Source organism: Neopsephotus bourkii, unplaced genomic scaffold (genome assembly GCF_033783945.1).
Source record: "Neopsephotus bourkii isolate Nb327-2 ecotype Australia unplaced genomic scaffold, CSIRO-AGI_Nbou_v1 NB_168, whole genome shotgun sequence".
Lineage (NCBI taxonomy): Eukaryota > Metazoa > Chordata > Aves > Psittaciformes > Psittacidae > Neopsephotus > Neopsephotus bourkii.
In genome coordinates, this window is record NW_026900684.1 from 16,128,638 (window position 1) to 16,149,922 (window position 21,285).

General features: G+C 37.1%; 1 protein-coding gene across 2 annotated transcripts in view; it reads right to left on the reverse strand.

Moving 5' to 3' along the window:
• Positions 1–21,285, reverse strand: part of GUCY1A1 (guanylate cyclase 1 soluble subunit alpha 1) — a 34,337-nt gene that overhangs the window by 1,560 nt on the left and 11,492 nt on the right. The window contains exons 1-8 of one of the 2 annotated variants that reach the window (XM_061373674.1): positions 20,890–21,012; positions 11,439–11,847; positions 8,583–8,644; positions 6,939–6,997; positions 5,176–5,885; positions 4,252–4,737; positions 3,629–3,772; positions 1,317–1,471 (exon numbers count right to left, since the gene is read on the reverse strand). In XM_061373674.1, the coding sequence (XP_061229658.1) occupies positions 1,317–1,471; positions 3,629–3,772; positions 4,252–4,737; positions 5,176–5,885; positions 6,939–6,997; positions 8,583–8,644; positions 11,439–11,687 (1,865 nt within the window). In that variant the 5' untranslated portion in view covers positions 11,688–11,847; positions 20,890–21,012. Of the gene's footprint in view, positions 1–1,316; positions 1,472–3,628; positions 3,773–4,251; positions 4,738–5,175; positions 5,886–6,938; positions 6,998–8,582; positions 8,645–11,438; positions 11,848–20,889; positions 21,013–21,285 lie in introns of those variants that run through there. The other variant, XM_061373664.1, reaches the window with a different exon arrangement.

The window sequence follows — 21,285 nt, forward strand, 5'->3', positions numbered from 1 at the left end:
TAACATACCCACAACATAAGTTGCCCGTATCTGGTATCTAAGTTTCCAAACAATTACTGCAATATACAGGAGCTGTGCAAGGTGCCATAATGTTTTCAATATGTGTTTAGAACTGGTGAAGGAATCAAAATGAAAAAAAAAAACAACCTGCTAAACAAGAAGGAGGTTAATGCACCATTTGCTCAGGGAAAAATCCCAAACATAGCACAATAATAATAGTTTAACCAAATTTTCTATTTTCTAGGGACTCAGAGGATGAATTTCAACAGTACACTAATTTCAAATATTCTCTTGAGATGAATATGCAGCCATGCAGAAACCTACTTATGCCACAAGTTACAGGCATGTTATGTGTGGACAAAGTGTCTAAAGGAAAGATGCTGTATTTCCCATGGGAGAGCCTGCTAGCTGTCTGCATAATTACGTAGTACACATTGCTAAAAGTTTCTGATCTCAGTGGGCATGTAGTGACAGGACAAGGGAGAATGGCTTTAAACTGAAAGGTTTAGATAACATATTAGGAAGTTCTTCACTATGAGGGTGGTGAGTCACTGGAGTAGTTGTGTCTGCCACAACTGGCAGAAGTTGTTGCTTCCCCATCCCTAGAAGTGTTCAAGGACACACTGGATTGGGGCTCTGAGCAACCTGGTTTAGTGGAGGGTGTCCTTGCTCATGGCAGGGTATTTGGAACTAGATGATCTTTAAGGTCCCTTCCAATCCAAACCATTCTCTGATTCTATGATAAACAGTAGAGCTGAAGGTCCATACTAAAAAGTTTAAACTCAGCTGAGATCAAGACCCTTATAAACTAAGCCATGGCATGGTTGATTCATTGCAACCTATTAATTCATCTTCCTTGACTAAAAGAGAATGAAAATGTGTGGGGTTATGTTTAACAATTCTTCAGCTAGGTTGTAGTCTCAAGGGCACTTGCTGCTAGTTTGGCTTCCAGTTCACATTGAAAGCGACAGAGCTCAAAAAGGAGCCAACTATATGAGAAGGAGGAAAAAAAAAAGGCAAGAGGTATGCAGCTGCAGCGTAAGAAGAAAAACTGGCCCAGACAACCCATTTATCTTAAATATAACGTCAAAAATAAAGAAATATCAGCTTTTGTTTCACCTTTTTTCTTGGTGCTGCTGACTGGATTCTGACTGCAAATAATCATGGTGTATTCATGAGCAATCAGAGAAAAAGGAAAACAGCAGTACTTTGCCGGGGGGGGGGGGGGGGGGGGGGAGTTGGAGAAGAGCAGGAACATAATGAACTATTACAGTAACAACTTCAGATGGACATTTTACAGATATGAAGCACTGTACCTGTAAGTTGTTGGGCTAACATTTATTTTTCTAGGTATACTGCAAGATTCAAACTTATTGGCAAGGGTTACATTGTTTCCAAAAAGGCAATAACGGGGCATTTTAACCCCAACAACTCCAGCAAAGACAGATCCGGAATGAAGGCCAATGCGCATCTTTAAATAAAAGACACAAAATAGCATTATTAAGCAAAACAAAATGGTTAAAGTCAGTTTTATAAATCCATCCTCTATTAAAAAAGTATAATGAGCTACTAATATACATTGAGCTAGTACAGTCTCCTTAAAATGCCTGTATTCTGGTCACCACTGCTTGTGGAGAGGAAACAGCTTGAAGTTTACCTTGCTTTTTGCATTTATATTATGTAATCCTTCACCTGATATGACTGTGATAATGCTGGTCTCTGTGGCAGTATATTGATCTGGAAACATCAGTAGGAATACCCTAATACTTGAATGCTTTCCTGGGAGGAATTACATGATACAATGTTGTTAAACTGGCGACAGTTAATGAATAGAACTTGCTTCACTGTTAAGGTCAGAAAGGCAAATCTTAGGGAATAGTAAAGACAACATATATATGCTGTAGTTCCAACTGAACTCTATTGACAAGCTCACACAAACAGTAAATCCCAATCCCTGAGTATGGACTTTTGATAATTAATCAATTATACAGTAGCTGAAACATTTTGATACCTCTTCACTGTAACTCATACTCAGATTTTTGAGTTTTGCTTAGCTGGTGCTACTTTCTGTGGTTTTAGGTTCCTTTTTTTTGAGATGTGCTCCTTTTCTTACGTGCATTATACGGATGTAGACATGTTTTTTTCAGAATAGCACTCTGACACAATAATGGGGAGATGTCAGGAAGCTTGCACATATACTACCTGTGCTACATTTACATACTAAGAGACTATCATATCATTATGAAGAATTCACAATTTCTAATTTTAAGTGGAAAAGCAGAAAAGCCTGCAACAAAAGCAAAATCCACCCACATAGCAAAGATAGCTGAAATAATGTACATCGATATACAAGTCTGATTTAAAGTAAGCGGTTTGCAGTCACGCCTTTTTCTTTGACAACTGATACATAAAATGACAGTAGACTGTGTGATGTATTTTGTGGTCTGCAAAACAACTAATACTTTCATAATGCATTTCATTAAAATAGATGCATGCTTTTGTAAAAAGAAAGATTCAGTTTTCTTTACGAAGCTTCCAGTAGCTGCTTATACAATTTTTTTCTCCCTATTTTATTAAAAAATGTAATAGCATTCCTCATTCAAAATTACAGAGGTAGCTTTTGCATGGAAATTATAAACATATTATAATATTGTCAAGATGTTTCCAGATTTCTTAAGCTTAACTTAATTTGATATTGTGAAATATAGAAAGAACAACTTTTATTTATAATATATTACTGCTGTTCTCTGTGATAGATGTAGAGTGTGTAATCATCTTAATAATCATTTTCTTTGTCTTGGAATACAAATACTCCTTAACCTAAAGTCAAAGAAGCCTGAAGTTTTCTAAAGGAACAAATGAACGGATAATGTTAAAAATGAGCAAATGAAAGAAAGACATAATGAATGGAGACACCTGTATTAAAAATAATAGGACCCTATTGCAGGATATTTTAACTTAGAAGAATGTCCACATCATTTATTACGCATATAGGCTTTTCTCTTTCTCAGTGAGAGGCAAACCTACATCAAAAGTTCAGTAGATGTGTATGTCTTCATTGAAAGGAAGCCACAAATATAACTACCACTGAAACTAACACTTGCTTTGACAGCACTAACACCATTACCTTATAGTAGTGGCTCAGTATCTGACTGTAAAACAAGAACAGCAACAGAATCCTTTAAAGACGTGTGGATTAGTGCAATCAGAACAGGTCTTTGATGATTCAGCTTTATACCTGTTACCTCAAGACTTAGATGTTCTCATTGGGTCTAATTCTGAGAGAGGATTAGCCTCCTCATTAGAAAATGTAACAGAATATTCCATTCCACTCGAAAACTTACTGCTAATGAGAGAAAAACTGCAGCATGTCAGTGTGCACCTGTTAATTTCACTGCATTCAAGTTTTTTGGATTGATTTTCACATCTTTGTTTCATCTTTACCTTTCCACAAAACTTTAATTCATGTAACTGAAAAGATCAGCTTTTCCAGTCGTACACACTTGATTCCCAAATGTGTCTGAGTTAATGCCATGACAAGAAATTTCCTCAAGACAAAAACCCGAATAGCAACTAAACAAACAAAAATGCCCACTTTAACCATATAAAATAGAATAAAATATATTACCTTGATAGGCTCTCCATGGGGAGACACCACCTCATCTGACAGCTCCATCATCTTCAGGGCCATCAGCGCTATTTGAACAGCGTGTGTTTCACTTTCTTTGTGTAAACCTCCAGCCACACAGTAGGCATCTCCAATAGTCTCAACCTAAAACAGGCATAGAATCATAGAACCATAGAATAGTTAGGGTTGGAAAGGACCTTAAGATCATCTAGTTCCAACCCCCTACCATGGGCAGGGACACCTCCCACTAAACCATGCCACCCAAGGCTCCTTGTTCCTTACTGTTTAAGACTGTGACATGTAATGGAATAGTCTGTGGCTTCAGTAAGAATTGTACCTACATATTGACTGGGTCTTATTTTTTCTGCTGATTTAAGTCCTGCCCAAATCCTGCAATATCATTCAAAAGGAAAAACTGCACAACTTGTATTTATTGTTTGCTAAAATACTTTCCTTTAACAGCTGATTCTCTTGATTACTTTTTTTATTATATCTCTTAAATGTCTTTTTTATAATGAAGGTTAGGGGAAATAATTTTTGGACTTCTGTTGTCCTTTGTCCAATTTAGTCTTCCATTTCCCTTTCTGCCCTAGAACCCCATAGAAATGAAATAAATTGTGTACCTTGTAGACATCTAGCTCTCCACATTGGTAATCAAAGCGAGTATACAGCTCATTAAGCATGGTGATAACCTGCATAGGTGAGCACTGGGAACAAATTGCAGTGAATCCCACAATGTCAGAGAAAAGCATTGTGACATTACTAAATTTCTTGGCTTGCACAACTTGTCCCTGCCACAGCTGCTGAGCAACCTCTCCAGGAAAAATTGAAAACAGAAGATCTACAGTCTTCTTCTTTTCTTCTTCAAGGGCTTGATGGGCCTGCTCAAGGGTTGCCTTTAGCTTTCCTAACCTCTTCTTCAGTCCATCCTGAGCTCTGGCCTGCTCCCCTATCAGAACAACATCTCTCAATGCATTGTGAATGGGAATATCTGAGAGGTACAATCCACGTCCTGTAAAATCTTCTAGTCTATCCACACAAGGAGATCCCAAGAACAGGATGGCACTGGATTCAAAAATATAGATCATCTGGCCTTTAAGATCCATTACCTGAAATAGTTAAAGAAACAAGAATTCATGCAAAACATGCATGGCAGTGGTTTAGAAACAAGACTTTTAGAAGAAATACATTTGTCTTAAACCTAGGAAAATGAGACTGGTCCATAGTCCCTATATTTTCAGTTAGTTGCTTAAGAGAAAACATAGGGTGCTAAATCATAGGACTATCAAATAGGTTTAATTTGCTTGAGCCTTCTGGTACAAAAGTTAAGACCACAACTTAAACATCTAATTGTGTTTGCGTATCAGTATCAGTTTTAGCTTAGGAAGGAAAGAAAAACAAAAAGAATTTTGTGCATTTTCATCAACTGATAAACTGTTAATGACTATAGTGGCCTCTCAATTTCTGCTAATAGCTCTAGTAGTTTTTACTCTTACCTGAAGAAACCAAATTTCTCACAGAAGTAATGATTATAAAAAGTCTCTTACCATGGAGGATTTCATATCAGTATTATCCCATCTTCTGACTCGTACAGTAAACTGCATATTTAGCATTGTCATTATTCCACTAAAAGTGCAGCTTACTTTTGGGGTAAGAATTTCAAAATACTCTTCAAAATTGGGCTTAGCTTGAAGTTCTCGCCTGGTCAAAAGTCTTTTTATCCCATTTCCAATCTGAAGAACTGACATATCCTTGTCGAACATAAAATGAAATGGGAAAGTCTTACAGAACATAGAGGCAGGAATCACAAGTGAAGACTGTGGTTTACATGGAGATAAGGAAGGTTTTGTACTTTTGACTTGTATAGAGTACAGCAAGTAAGGCTGATTAGCAAACTCAGTGCAGTCATTGTGGAAACAAGGAGGCATGAGCATCACTTCCACCTCAGATTCATATAAAACATGAGCTGCCGCTTTAATAATACCGGATAGAATAAGACTTGTGATTTTCTTAGGAAAGAAATAATACACATTTAAGAAGTCCTGATCTTTCTCCAGGCATAGTATAGAAGCATCTTCAAGTCTGTCCTTTTTTCCTGCTTCTTGGCTGTGGCCACTCTGCTTCAGCAGAGTGGTGAAACTGTTCAAGAAGTCCTTAAGGGTTCCTCCAATAACACCTAATATGTGTTCATCCTCTTCATAGCATATTTTGAATAGCTCTTCACCAAGGGATTCCCGTAAAGTCTCCACAGGAACACCTGCATGGAATCACATTTTAGTCAGAACTGCACTCATCACACTGAATCGCAGGCTAACCTCCACTAGACCAAATCAAATTAGCAATATCCTTCCCTGATCCAGCAAGGTCACCTGAGGGCCCTCTCATTTAGGAGTCCTGCTGTAACGAAAGACATACTCATGGTGTCCAGACAACAGGGAGACAATAGGCTGTAGCTTGGAAAGATCCAAGACTCATGTTCTTTGTTGAGATGTACCCAGAATGAATGCATATTTTGGCACAGGATTTAACCCAGTTCCCTTAGCTCAATATAAAAAGTAAAATAAGAATTTAAAAACTTAAAATAAGAACACAAAGTAAGAACAAAATAGGATCTGTGCACCCACACAGATGTAAGTACTATGCCTGATCCAATAAATTAAATGACCCCTGGAATACTCCGGGACACTGAGGCCAGTTGGCACAGCACAGCTCACATTTTTGCTAGAAAACTTGTTTTAACAGCACAGCTGCAAGCAGACTGATGGTTGGGAATGTTCCAACTCCCCAACTGTTACTGGGAATCATTTGGAAAAGTGTTATCTGCCACAGGCCAACTGCATGCCAGGACCAGCTTAACAGTTCAAGTGTACAAAAAAACACGTTTCCGTTTCCTGGAAATGTTAATTTACTATTACAGATGTAGCCAGAGAGTTCCATATTGCAAATTACAGCAGTTCTCTTCCAGCAGACTACAGTCCTTCAGAAGAAAAGGATAAGTGTAAGACTGTAACTTATTACTGAACATATGTTTCAACTCCCTCTAGATCTTGGGTTTTAGGGGTAGATGATTCTGTGACATCTCAAACTTGAGAAACTCATCTCTTTAGCTCAAATTTTGACACTCTGAACTGTTAGTTGCAGAGATCCCAGTTTAGCCTCTGTGTTGCCAGCATCACTGAAGCCCTTACATGGAGGAAATTATTTCTTAGTAGCAACCCTAATTTATATATACATACGTATTTTACATACATAAGAGCTGAAACCAGGACACTTATGTTTTTATATAAATTATTAAATGAGCTTGTATTACCTGCTGCATTAGCATGATCACTGATTATTTTTTCAAAATCTTCTCTATCCCCAGTTTTTCTGTAAAGATCATAAAAGTATAAATAAATACTATGAAAAGTCAAGACGAACCTTGTAAAAGATAGGAAGTAATGGCAGTTACCTACCTTGTCTTTAATGTGTATCAACTAAGCCTTGCTGAACAAATAGGCAGTTATTCATTAATTCAAAATAAGGTCTTGGTAGGGTCTTAGATTATCCTGTGTATTTGTAATAAGTTAAAGTCTTAGTGGTTTGAGCTCAGATACGGATTGAGGCCAAATGCTATGGCCCATCACTGATTAAAAACTCTTAGGTTGCAACAGCCCTGTTTTTTCATTTGGTTAAGGTTTTTTAGTTGAAGCCACAACTAAATTTCATAACACATTTTATAATATAAATGGAATTTATATTCAAGCATTTATTTTAATTACATTGTATTCAATTCAAAAGAGATGAGAGGTCATTTCTGTTTTGAGAGGAAATACCAGTAATATCTATAAACTGCAAAATTATTTGTTCATTGGTAGTAATTCAGATTCTGTGATACAAAACTGCAGCCCTCTGAGGTCATAAACATCTACCTGAATACCCAACCCACAATAATGAGAAGAACATTAGATTAACCTGCATATAAGCAATAAGCTTTTGGTACATGCTTTCTGGATTTCTTCATTTGAAATATTGTTCATGTATTTATGTGCAAAAGCAATACAGATATTTAGATCTGTTTTACATTTGCATTATTACATCATTCAGAATAGTACAATACTTTTAGGTTTCAAACTAATACACCAGGAAGCAACACATTATTAACGATAGGGAAAACATTCATAACAATATGCTAGTCAGCAATTGCAATGTACATATGACCAGCTATCTTTGGTTCAGTCTATGCATGTAAACTGCTTTGAAAATATCAAGTATAATTTACGATACATTGCAATTATCTGTTCTTATCATGGGGAACAATAGTGTAGTTTTCAGCTTTGTTTTTTTCTCCACTTCTTATTTTTTGCATTCAATAAATTGAATCCCCAGTGTGTAACAAGATGCTAAGAAATTCTCACTCCCTGAGAGGCTCAGATGATTAATACTGAGTTAGCACTAAGGAGTGCTGAAAATAAGCTGAGTTCCCCAGAGACAGAAACAAGAAGCCAAGCGAGCCCAACGAAAACACGTATGTCAGTATGTGTAGCATATCATTGTTCAGAAGCCAATTTTTATTTTTTTTTACTATTAACTGTTTGCATTTAAAAATCTTTTTCTGGGATCTTAGAAGCATTGGGATAGATCGATATAAAAGTGCATCTGCCTTTCCATTTATGCCTGAGTAGTCTCTGACTTCCTCCAAAACACTTGCTCATTTTTCACAGTTGTTGCCTGTCTCCCTGCACAAATGGCTAAATTTGCTCATTAACTTTATGAGTGATATAAATGTTTGTCAATATTTTAAAAATAAAATCATTATTAACTTACATTACATGAAATGTTACACACCAGTAGGACACGATAACTGGAAAGAGATTCCAGAATCCCAATTCCCAATTACCACTCCAGCCCTTATGAACTGTCTGCAAAACAATTTTGTAGTGAAGTGAATTGCAAACCCATTACACATACATACCTGGTTTCTTTTATTTTGTGTTTTGCAAGTGTCCTCTGAAGTGCAAGATTTAGTCTTTCAAACTGGGGAATAAAAAAAAGTATGTTGATCAAATGTAATTGCTGAAAATTTCATCATAACATTTTCATACAGAGAAGAATTACTTCACTGTCCTTGGGACTAATATCCCAAGTTCTCTACTGTGAGGGTTGTGAGACACTAGAACAGGTTGCCCAGTGAAGTCATGAATGCTCTATCCCGGGGAGTGTTCAAGGCCAGGTTGGACAGAGTCTTAGGTGACACAGTTTAGTGTGTGGTGTCCCTGCCCATGGCAGGGGGGGTTGGATCTAGATGACCTTAAGGTCCTTTCCAACCCTAACTATTCTATGATTCTATGATTCTAACAGAAAAGATAGTCATATTCTGCATTATGCCCAGAACAAAACAGTAAAAAGTAGCTCTTCTACATAGTAACTTTTCTTGGAATATTAAGGGTTAGTTTATTTTTTCAGGACAATTTTCAGAAGTGCAAAGATTGAAAACTACAAAAGGTAACAGTTTCAAATGCAGCTATAAAAGATCAATACAGCATTCTGTGCTTCAGATTACCTCCTTTTCATATTTCAAGACTACAGCATTTCAAGACAATGTTAGAATAATTTATTTTACATTTGTACAAAAAGAATAATTTTGGCTATGTGTGCTGCAAAACTAAATATCCTCGAGATGAAAATCTAGTCACTGTAGATAACTTTTGTAAAAGGATTCCATAATAAAAGACCCTTAAGAGTACCATGAAGATTTATTTATCTTAATTTACCTCAATCCCATGGTTCCATATTCTTCCTGTAGCTCCTAATTGGAAAAGATAGAATACTTTCCAAACATGCATATTTCAAACTGCTGGGGCCAGTAAAGCTGCCTTATGTGTGTAGTTTCTGATCACTTGAAATTCAAACTTCCATAAAGACAGGGTCGTAGACTAGTGCCATGACACAATTTGGCTGTGGGGCTTGCTGTGGTCTGTTTTTCCTTTGGTTCTCATTCCCTGAAGAAACTAGCATTTTCTATTCCATCCTTTACTTTCTGTATTTTGAAAAGGAAAGTCTGCACACTCAAAGAAAATACCATGTGAAAGAAAGGCAGTATATTTGTGAGACTTTTTTCCAAGCAAAAATCTAAACTGAGTAACTGTTCTACCATGTATATGAACACAATGTACACTATGTCTGCGTATAAGCTGGTACAGTAAGTGGAATACCTTCCAATTCATTACTTACCAATGTCATCTGTATTTCTGTAAACACCCAAAGAAGCAAATTAAACAATAACACATACTACACTTTCTCAGATTTGATCAAAAGTTATTCTGGATGTCCTATGTCCTGGACTTCCACGCACAACTCAGCTTTTTCATGGGGAGTTCCTGAATCAACTGGGGCCATAACGTGGCCCCCTCTTTTAAAGTTTCCAATTAGAAAGATTATGTTAATTACTGATGGTTAAGTAAGGCACTATAAGGTATCAAAGCAATGAAAAGTATGTTCTGAAATAAGCAAAACCCTTCTACAGAGAACTGGGACTGGCAAGATGATCAGGACTCCAAATCAGCATGAGAACAGATTACTATACTTGGACAAAGTTCCAATGAATATGACTGGAATAACTGGAAATAGCAGTGACAGTAATCTTGAACTTCAGTAGCTCCTGGAGTAAACGGTCATAACATTCTTGACATTGCCAAGCTTTTGTCACAGCTGATGAACTAGCTTATTGGGATTATGTAATAAACAGCTGCATATATCTATACTACTCTTTAAATTAAAAAAAACCCCATGGTTATTTCATTAAGAAACCCAACAACAACTACATACTAAACAAGCAATACAGCAACACTGACACCACAGAAAGGGTTCTTTGCCAGTTCATTCTTGAGTTAAAAGTCTTTTCCTTTATGTAGGAAAGGTCAGTTTAAAGGGATGAATTCCTTCTGTAAATGCAGCAGGGGTGAAAGGGAGTCTATAAAAAAATGTATGTAGAGTTTTAGTGAAAGAGTAATAGATGAAGAGTTGTGAAAACAGATCTGAAAACAGATTTAACAAAACTCCAGCACTTTTAGTAAGGAGCACTGAACATACGAACAATAGAATTGTAATTAAATGAGTATACAGACTTGGCCATTTGCCATTTGTAGCCCCAATATATCACAGACAGTTCCTTCACACTTTCAACAAAATTTGAGGCAAGCCCAAGTGTTGAATGTTATGAGGCTGCATTTTTTCATATTCTTTTTACAGAGATAAACCATATTTATATCCACTCAAGCAAACCACTGTGCATGCACTGTATTTGCTTTCAGTTGAGTTGAGCAGAGACAAAAGAATACCTTTGTGGTAAACACGGAGGTTTTTAAAAATAGTATGGCAGGAGGTTAGCATCACAGCACATGAAAACATCTATTTTAATTTTAATGTACTTAGCAGTATGGATTCACTTAGTTGAATTGATGAGGTGACCACATAATTTACATAATTAGGTAACAAGGCAGAGTTTCTCTAATTCCATCTCTAAAGCAAAATAAATTGCTAAAGAAATACATGGATTTTAAAGGAATAATTAAAATGATGAATGGAATGTTGCCAATACAAGGCAAAGCTATAGGGAAATACAGTGGAAGGGATGGTATGTACAAAACTGATTGCGGCAAAATCGTATCCAGAAGGAATGGAAGAGGATGAAATGAGGATTTAAACTATACAGAACTACATAAGAACAGAAACTCTGTAGTGAAAAGACTTCCTAAAGGCTCGCATAAAATGCTTTTTTAGTATTTATAATTGAATGCTATTACAGTATTATTATGCAGTATCTGTTTACCTCAGGAAAGATTAGTTTGCAGATGCTTTCAGTTAATGTGTGCAGGTACACTCTACTTCTGCTTGTTTTCCTTTGTGGAAGGTTTCCATGAGCATCTTTTTCATGGACTTCTTTGCAGATGGGCAAAGCTGCTCTAGAGCTGTTTTCTGCACAGTCCTTGTCACACTCCTCAGTAATGTGACTTTGGGTCAGTAAGGAGAAAGGACATTCCCCTGTGATCTTCAAGTCTTTCAGTTTTGTACAGAACATACTGTATGAAGTGTCTCCTTTGGGATTGAGTACTTGGCTTTCTGTTTAATGGTTCTCTTCTGTTACCGACAAGTGCAGAAGATGCCAGAATAGTAGATAAGGCAACTGCTGTGGAAGATTATTGGTAGCTATAAATCACCACAGGAACAAATGTATGCCCCTGCAAAACAAAAGGAAAGAAAAATTAAAAACATTTATTTTCTCTTTTAAATTCCCATGATGTGCTAGTTTTATCCTATGTGCATTACAACAATGGCTTTTTATAGGACCTTGCTCAGGAAAGCACTTAAGCTTATGTGGCATTTTAAGTATATAATCCCTACTGACTTCAGTGATTCAGGTAATTAAAGTTGAGTGCATGGATAAGTTCTTGGCTGAATTTGGGCTCTAGTGATTAAGGCAGAGAAGTTGTTTTACTTGATGTATCTTTCATCACATTGATGGATGAAGCTTCTGAAACAGGAGAGAATGAAATTCTAATGAGAAAACCTTTTAAATTCTTCATAAGCAGCTATTAAAAACTACATGATATGGCACAATGAAAATGATTTGTTATGGATACTTAAATTTCAATTTACTTGATGCGCAAGACAGCCTTTTTGTATCAGAGAGATGTATAACTAAATTTAGTACTTGTGCTTCTGGAACAGAAAACCATCCAAGACCAAAGGTTAGCACATTCGGTAAAAGCCACTGACTGGTGACAACTACCCTAATGGGAATTTGACCACATAACTGAAGTGGCTTGGAAACACCAAGGGATTTTTGTGCTTTTGAAGGTAATACCTTTCAAACAACACATTATTAAAAAAAAAAAAAAAAGGTGAATTTTAATAATTTTAATAATAAATGTTTGTTACACGTATTTCAGGCTGAATATTAAAAATGTTCTTCCATTAAGGGCTTTATTTTATATTAAGTGTATTTGATTGAATCAGATCCTCTCATCCTCATATAATACTCGAACATGAGAGCTTTTGGCTGCTCTGGGAGCAGCTGATTTGTCTCTCTGGAGATATGGTACGATAACTCTTTCCTGCAGAGGCACTATGGCTTTAATCAGCCTGTGAACCACACTGCTTATTTCTGCCCCTGAGACACCCAAAGGGCTTTTAGGGTCACACAGCAACTGTACCAGGGTTAAAAATAACTAATTCCCTGATACAGGTTATGAGCTGCTTCTTTTGTAACAGCAGGAATGAATGGCACAGCAGGGGAGTGCTGCAGACCCAGCACAAGTGGCATGAATACAAGGAGAAACAGGAAGAAGCTATTTGACTGGACCTCATGCTGCAGAAAAATATTTGGCAGAAAAGGCTCTTTTAAAGTACACTGTAATACTAATGGTGTTAGTCCAGCTTCTAGTGGACATCTGTCAGAATTATTAAAGTATTATTTTAAGAATCAATAAACACAATGCTAAGAACAAGAGGTTGAAAAATGTTTACATAACATTCTATAGTTCTGATTTCAGTTTTTTCATAGAAACTAATTTCTTTCCACTGCATGGACATTAGTAATGCTTTATTTTTTATTACTGAATACTGCTGGGCAGCAAATGAGGCAGTGGAACATTTCCAGCAAGAACCACACTTTCAATACATAAATACATATAATACTTTTTCTTTATAACGTAAGCACATTATATACATGTAAAAGTACTTTTATTCAGGAGCCATTATTTAACCTTGTATTACTTTATATTATTTAACCTTTGTATTACTAAACAAGAAAACTATTTTCCTGTTTCTAGAAGACAATAATCTGGAATTATTTGGGGGTTCAATTCCATGATAGCATGTTGCATTTTAATTAAATTATATTTGATGTGGTAGCTAGAATCTGAAGGAAGCAATGCCATTATTTTACACCTGGAAAACCTGAAAACTTCACAAGCTGCCAAGTGGGAAGGAGAGGTTCCAGAAGAAGATTTTGTGCCAGGACTTCTGTTCAGGGGCAAAATGGGCACTAATGTCCAGTCAAAGCTGATGGACATGTACCTACTGTGTCTGCAGTTTCTTTTTGCAGTAGGGCCTGCCACGCTTTGCGCCACAGGACACTCGCATTCAACCTCTTCCAGCCCTGGAGGGGACTAGAACTTATGCCCTTGCTCTGAACACGACCCTGCGCCCCTTCCAATTGCAGTTTACGACAAAATCATCACTGATGTGCAAGAAAGTGGCAACCCCTTATGTTTCTAGTAATAATACTGTTGTACAAAACCAGCAGCATTAACGTACGGATCTTTAAATTCCAAATAATGATGACACAGTTCATGAGGAAAGCTTCCTACAGAACCATTTTTCTAAGTACCCTGATGTTCTTGTTTTCCCAGAAACAAATGGGATGGTCCTTTGTGAACATTTATCCCACTTCAAAACCAGTATCAACAATTTTCAAGCAGTGAGCAATTCAAAACTCTTGCTGAGCTCTGCAATGCCAAGACCCCCTTAATCACATCTTTAGAGAAACAAACTGGAAAACCTAATTCCATGACCTTCAGAGGATTCAAATACTGAAAAAAAAACCTCAAAACCAAAAAAACCCAAACCAAACCAAACCAAACCAAAACTCTCCTGCATGTACTAGGTCTTCCTTTATTAAAACATCAAGTTTGCATCTGGTATCCTAAGTGCATCTTGCCCTTAATTTATTAACTAAAACTCAGAAAAAAATCTACTGTGTTACAGGGAGACCTGTCTCACTCAAACAGTAATTAGATAGTGTTTTTTAAGGTCCAACAGGAGAAAGACAATGAATCACCAGTGTAGAGTCTACAGAAGGAATTCCAACAGTGTAATAGACCTTAAAAAGATAGAAGAAAAATGGCACACATCACAGGTTAAGTCTGACATTTGCAGCTGTGTTTCAAGAATGCGGAACAGCAGCCCTCCCTTTGTTCACAGTGTTTAAAGACATTTTCTAATCATAACAAAAAAACATCAGGAAACATGGGAAAAGTTTCTGGGTTTAATTCCTCTCCAAATATGCTTTGAGAGAGCTCATCCCAGGGGAGCAGCAGTGTTTCATGTGAATTCTCCATCACTGCCATATTAATTGATGTCATATTTACCTTGGGAAGCAAATTTAAAATTAAAATTAAATAATCTCCTGTGAGATCAAACTACAAGCGACCAATTTATTCAGTGCCTGGCTGAATGCAACATGGCACTGTGCCACTCAGAAAAATGAAGATGACTTTTACATAGTATAGTCATAGCAGCAGAATAACTTGAGTGCTCAAAATGCTTTGTGCAAACATTTCATTGTACGTTTCCATCTATACTTGTCATAAGGCCAAAATGCCTTCCTGCATGCTTATTTTTACTAGTTGCTTTTGAATATTTACCTCTGCTGGAACATTTCCTTGGCAGGGCCATGAAATACAGTGCAATTAATCAACCATACAATAACCCCCCCTAATATTAATACAGCCATTTATAAGAATTACCACTTGCTAACAGTAGCTAACAATGGTTTATAATCTTAACTTATGGACATGGCACAAAAATCAGAAGCAATATTAAATACTTTTTACTTCAGAGTCCCTTGCTTGAGGGAACAGAATATGGTATGCTACAATGTCACTTCTTGGTTTTAATCACACGTATCACTTTGGTAGTTGAACTGCTGCATGTTGAGCAAGAATTAAGAAAAAAAGTTTGTTTTGCAGCAGTCAGAAGATACCACTGACTGGATCTACCTTTCTTCAGCACAAGTGTGACTGCAGTGCTTGCAGGAGCTCAATGTGGTCTGGGAGTCATTGCCTCAATAGAAGCAGCAGTTAATTTCTAGCTTGCCCTTATGGAAAACAGATTCTTGCAATTCCGTCTCAGCTCCAATCATTATGGGATGCAGAAATCCCTGCCTTTTGCCCCTTGCTAGTCATTAGGCCTCTGCACAGAGAAAGGCAGGAGCTTCTACTCACAGGCAAAACACAATAAGCTTCTAGCAAGACAGGTTAGTACCCATCCTCCTATCAGTATCAGCTCATTGTGGATTCAGTAGTTGTGCCTCTCAGCACACAAATACAGGGAAAATAACTAAATCCTATAATTTTGTCTTATTAATCTAAAGTGCAATATCCACACTTTATTTTTTCTACTTCAAGTGCTGTGTGTAGCAACAGAATCAAAGCCCTTGTGATTTGTCTGTTTCCAAGGATTTTAAGGAGGCTTCTAAAATACTCAGACAACTGCACAAGTCCGCATCAGTAAGTTAATGTTTTAAGAAGTCAAAGTAAGTATTTCTTAGGCTTATTAAATTCTGTACAGATAAGAAGCTTTCACTGGCTGCTTCACTGTTAAACACATTCGGAGGACACACACCTTCAAAGCATTAATTTGTTTGGGTATTGCTGCTTTAGAGAGCACAAGATGTAAGTAGCTGGAGCAGACAGGCAAATCTGATTTTAAATTTCCTAGTGGTAGCAGGTGACACCTACCAGAAAAGTTCAGTTGTTGACTTAGGTTGAGGACATCTTGGAAAAAAATGTGTCCTTGTGAAGAGGAGTGAAATGTTTTCCTGCATCTCCCCAGTCAGCAACTAACCCATCAAGTGAAATGTGAGGATGCCTCATTTACCTCTTTCCAGTAATTTGGTCCTGTCATTAACACAGTAAGTACATTTGCTAACCTACCACGGGATAACCGTGTCATTACACAAGAATAATTTAAAAGCCGTATCGTGTATAACTTGTATATTAGGGAAAGCGCACAGTAGGGACAGATTTCTAAATCTGCAGCAGCAACATAAATGTAATTAAAATATTAATCAAACTGTATCACATAAAGAACACGACTATAGAAAGAAATTGAGAAGAAGAAAACTTCTTCTCAGTGAGGGTGACAGAACACTGGAACAGGCTGCCCAGGGAGGTTGTGGAGTCTCCTTCTCTGGAGACATTCAAAACCCACCTGGACACGTTCCTGTGTAACCTTATCTAGGTGTTCCTGCTCCGGCAGGGGGATTGGACTAGATGATCTTTAGAGGTCCCTTCCAATCTCTAGCATACTGTGATACTGTGATACTGTGAAATTGCAAAGCTGGGGAGTTGAGCTCTAGGAGATCCCAAATACAGGTGACCATTCAATCCTAAATCATGACCACCCTTGTGTAAACACTGGCATTACTTATACTACAAAGTAGTACCCTTTTTCCAGCAAGATGTAGCCTCTTTCACAGCACTGACATTTGCTACTTGAGCAAAGCAATTAACTGATGAAAAGGCTATTATCCTCTCTATACATCAGGATGAGATATAATATTGGACAGTAGACTTCACGGTAATTTACTGCTACCCAAGAAATTGCTAGATTCAGCAAATTCCACTCTAGCTCTCAAAATATGCTTTATCAGGCATCAACTTTTCTGCTTGTTCCCGCAAAGTTCCACCCTTCTTTATGACAAGTCATCCCTAGTGCTGATCCGTCAATATCCCAGAGCCCTTTGGAGTACCTACCATTTTTTCTCCAAAGCACTAATTGCCATTGTGCGCTGTGCAAGCCCATTTTCAGTGTCCTTACAGCCAAATGTAGCTCTACCTGGGGCTATTTCTAAGATAAGTATACTCAAAAGTTTTCTGTAAATCACAACATACTTTTGATAGTAAAGAAATACGGCAGGACACCACAGCACTTCCTGAACTATCTAATGGAATTGCACTGATAACTAAGCTAAGTACTTATTATTTTAACAGTCCAAACATTTTAGTAAATCCAAACTCATCCCAGTGCCTGTCCTTCATGACTGCTTAAGGCAAGCTAAAAATCTAGCCCTTGCTTGCAAGAAAGACTTTCTCCCAACATAATGTGGAATTTCTTCACCTTTCCAACTTTTTTTTCTTTATCAAGTGTTTTAATAAACAGAGAAACAATCAAGTGCTTCCTCTGTACTCCAGGTTGGATGAATTGTGACCTGTGTTGCTGCAATATTAGATAGCTACAAAGCCAGGAGATGAAGAAAATAATTACCTTTGTTTTCAGAGAAGAAAATAAGTTATCTCCTTTTCCACCTTGTCCCTATTGTAATCAGCATAAAATAAGTTTCAAGGAATACATAAGTGAACTTCAAAACTGCTACTATGTCTCATTTTAAGGTCATTACAAGACAGACATTTCTGCTGCAAGTGACAGGACAAGGAAATGGCCTTAAGTTGTGCCAGGGGAGGGTTAGACTAGGTATTAGGAAACATTTCTTTACTGAAAGGGCTGTCAAGCACTGGAACAGGCAGTCCTGGGAAGTGGTTGAGACTTTCCCTGGAGGTATTTAAAAGATGTGTAGATGTGGCACTTAAGGATATGGTTTAGTGATGGACTTGGCAGTGGTAGCTAATGTTTGGATGTTCTTTAAGGTCTTTTCCAACCTATATGATACTGTGTTACTATAATTCTATGATTTGTGTAATACGATGTGTAATAAGGTACCTTGATATTGAAAACAGTGTTCTTAAAGACAGGGGAAAATCCTAAAGTGTCACTGAATTTCTGATACTAATTTTGTGACTGACTCATTTCTCTCTAATGGTCTGAAGCAAATCCCTGGACCCAAATATATCCCTGGGAGAAGCCCAGACTCCAGATGTGAAAGTTATATTGCAGACACATCTCTGCTTTCAATTAAAGGCACAGGGGGGAGTCCTAATTACTGCACCCATGTTTTGGCATGTAGCTAAAGGAAGGACTGATTCCCAAATGTTGTTTATAAAATATATATTTGTCATTTTAAGTATCACATGTACTTTGATAGGGTAAATATTTTTCCTACACCAGGACCAAATAACAGGGAGGCATGCTGAGAAGATGGCGTGGGAAAAATACTCTCTTCCTGTGAGTCAAAACCTGTCTGTGAAAACATTCCATAGCAAGCCCAGCAGGCAGCCTCACAGCACCTGATTCTCTGCTTCCCTGCTCACACGCTCAGGCAGAGACAGCAGCCTTTGGTTGTGGCACATCTTCGGACCCTCACGTCAGTTCAAAGCATGGCTTGTACCACCAGATAGATAAGCATCTTATGATGGAGATGCTACCCCTGAAAACCCCAACCTGCTTACACTGTGGGAGCTCTTGAAGGTGATTGCTCATGGGCATTTTTCCTGAGTAGGAGTCAATGATACCTCACAAACACTAAAAATAACCTGCTGTGTGTAACCATAACACATTAGTTAGGTTGTTTGGTTTTTTTAATGAGAAATCCTACTATTGAACTGACATAACTGTTGACACCTCAAGTGACCCAGATGAGGAAACTATTGAAACAGAGAAGGTGCTGCAGTGAGGACAGGCAAAATCAAAAGCAACCCACAGTGTCTGGAAATGATTCTCACAGTTTAAATTAATATATTTTAAATATAGCATTTAATCTACATTTGCAGTCCATGAAAGTGTAATACTTTCATAAAAATCATAAGAAGAAAAATAAGAAATAATGTCTTCAGAAGTATTTCGTTTCAAGAATTAAAACTTGTCCTGAGGACATGTATTTATGACAGTTATCAGGAGTTAGATGTAAAGACATAAGTCTTGCCTACAGCAAATAGAATGTAAATTAGAATCCACAAAAGGAGAAGGGCTGTGTTTCTACAATATGAAGTAATTATCAACAGTTGTTCTTACTGATTCTTTACAAATACCTACTTAAAACTGCATCTCTCAAACTTACTGATGCATAAAACTTCTCTCATATAACTGGACTTCAAATGACCACAAAATCTGATTTTTACTTAATTCATAGATCAAACTTTTTTTTTTTTTTTTAGGAGCAGGGAAAGTAAAAAAATACTTGCAATTATTCAAATAAGAGTAAAATCAAGTAAGTTTTTATCTCACACTACTTTTTTACTGAAATTTTTAGCTAGCATTCATGATTTAGCCAGGATTGCTGCATCATGTAGCATAAACTACTTAAAAAAACCAAATTTCCAATGCATTAAGTAACTTCTCATTTGAGAACTACGGTCTGGATTAACTGTGAAGCATGATGATAAAATAATTATCCTACTTCTTCAAAGACACTTATCTTGCTGAGACTCCTACATGCATGCATTCATCTGATTGAAATTCAGTGTGGGGAACTGCTTCCACAACTGACACACAGGTTTGCATAAACACCATTATTGTTGTTGTTTTCCCAAAGATACTGAAGCATTGTCAAGTAATACAAAACATTGACTGTAGTGTGGTATGACGGTGCTTATGGTTAAACATTCCCTTTGTGTTCACAACCTGAAATTATAATGAAGAGCAAGTTTTATAAATAAAGGTCCCTGCACTCTGTATTTCTTAAAGAACTGTTTGAAAACTAGGTCTGTAGAAAGCAAAGTGTTTCATTAGTAGATTTCAATTGCAGAGTTTTCTGACTGAATATCTGCCACCTGCCACTTCTGTTTACAATGTCGACACAATCATTTTTGCACTGAAAATCACTGACAACTACATTTCAGATTTATTTTTAGTTAAGCACTCATGACAACTACCGTTGAAGTCAATAGGTGGTTTCTGGACATAGCAGAAATAAGATTAACCTAACAGGTCTGTGACTTTTATCACAGAAATACTGATTTGCATCTCTCTTATTTTTGAAGCCAAATAAAGCCCAGGCTTTTTTTGTTTTGTGCTTTCACAGGTTGGTGGGCAGATGTGATGGTAAATGCCGAACTGAGGTATTCGAGATTCTGGAGAAGTCAAAAACTATGCATGAAAACCGAACAACAGGAACTTCTAATTAGTGAAAATCATTTATCACACACCAGCAAGGTTATGTCCTTGTCACTTTTTCTGACAGAGAAAAATATATTGACTGAAGAAGAGTATTCAGCCGGAATAGATGAGTGAAGAGCTGTTTTCACAGCCATCATGCAGCTACTGATTCTGTTTTAGGTAAAGCCCATGGCAAAGAAAGAAGCTCTGAAGAAGAGGAGAAATCAGCTACTTTCCCAATTGTTCTCTTCCATGGTATCGTCAAGGCAGGACCAGCAGGCATCTCCTTTTTTATTAAATGCTTACAAAGTTTCTGCTAGAAAACAGGTTTAAAATCGTTTAGATTGCTGATTTGGGCATGTGCATTGTAAATGAGTACCTTAATTTTTTATTTCCCTGACTGGCCTGTCATTTTTCTCAAAAATGTAAGGGCAGCTACAGCTATTCACAGCCCATCCCTTTCAAAATCTGCCAATTTAAATAAAGATATGAGCAGTGGATCTTACCTTTGAAAACCACAGTTGCAAAGCCTATCAGCCCATCCTCTGAGACTGAATGCTCTAGGAATAAATTACAATTCCAATTTCCCTGTTGAGCAGATCACTTAGTTGCTTTCTAATACAGCAGCTATGCATTTAAAGCAGAGAAAGGTAGGTAATTATGGTAAATATATAAATGTATATTATCTTTGAAAACACTGGCTTCTTTTTCACTAAAATTATGAAGCAAAGTAAAGATGAGAAGTTTTGTGAAATACTGGGCTTGCACATGTGTCATTACGAGAAATTAACGCTGTTAATTAAGCACAGTAAATATGCCCTCAATGACTAAGGCTAGACTGATGTTAGTGTATACCACCTCTATAACAAAACTAAATATTATAGAAATCAAGATGCAGATTT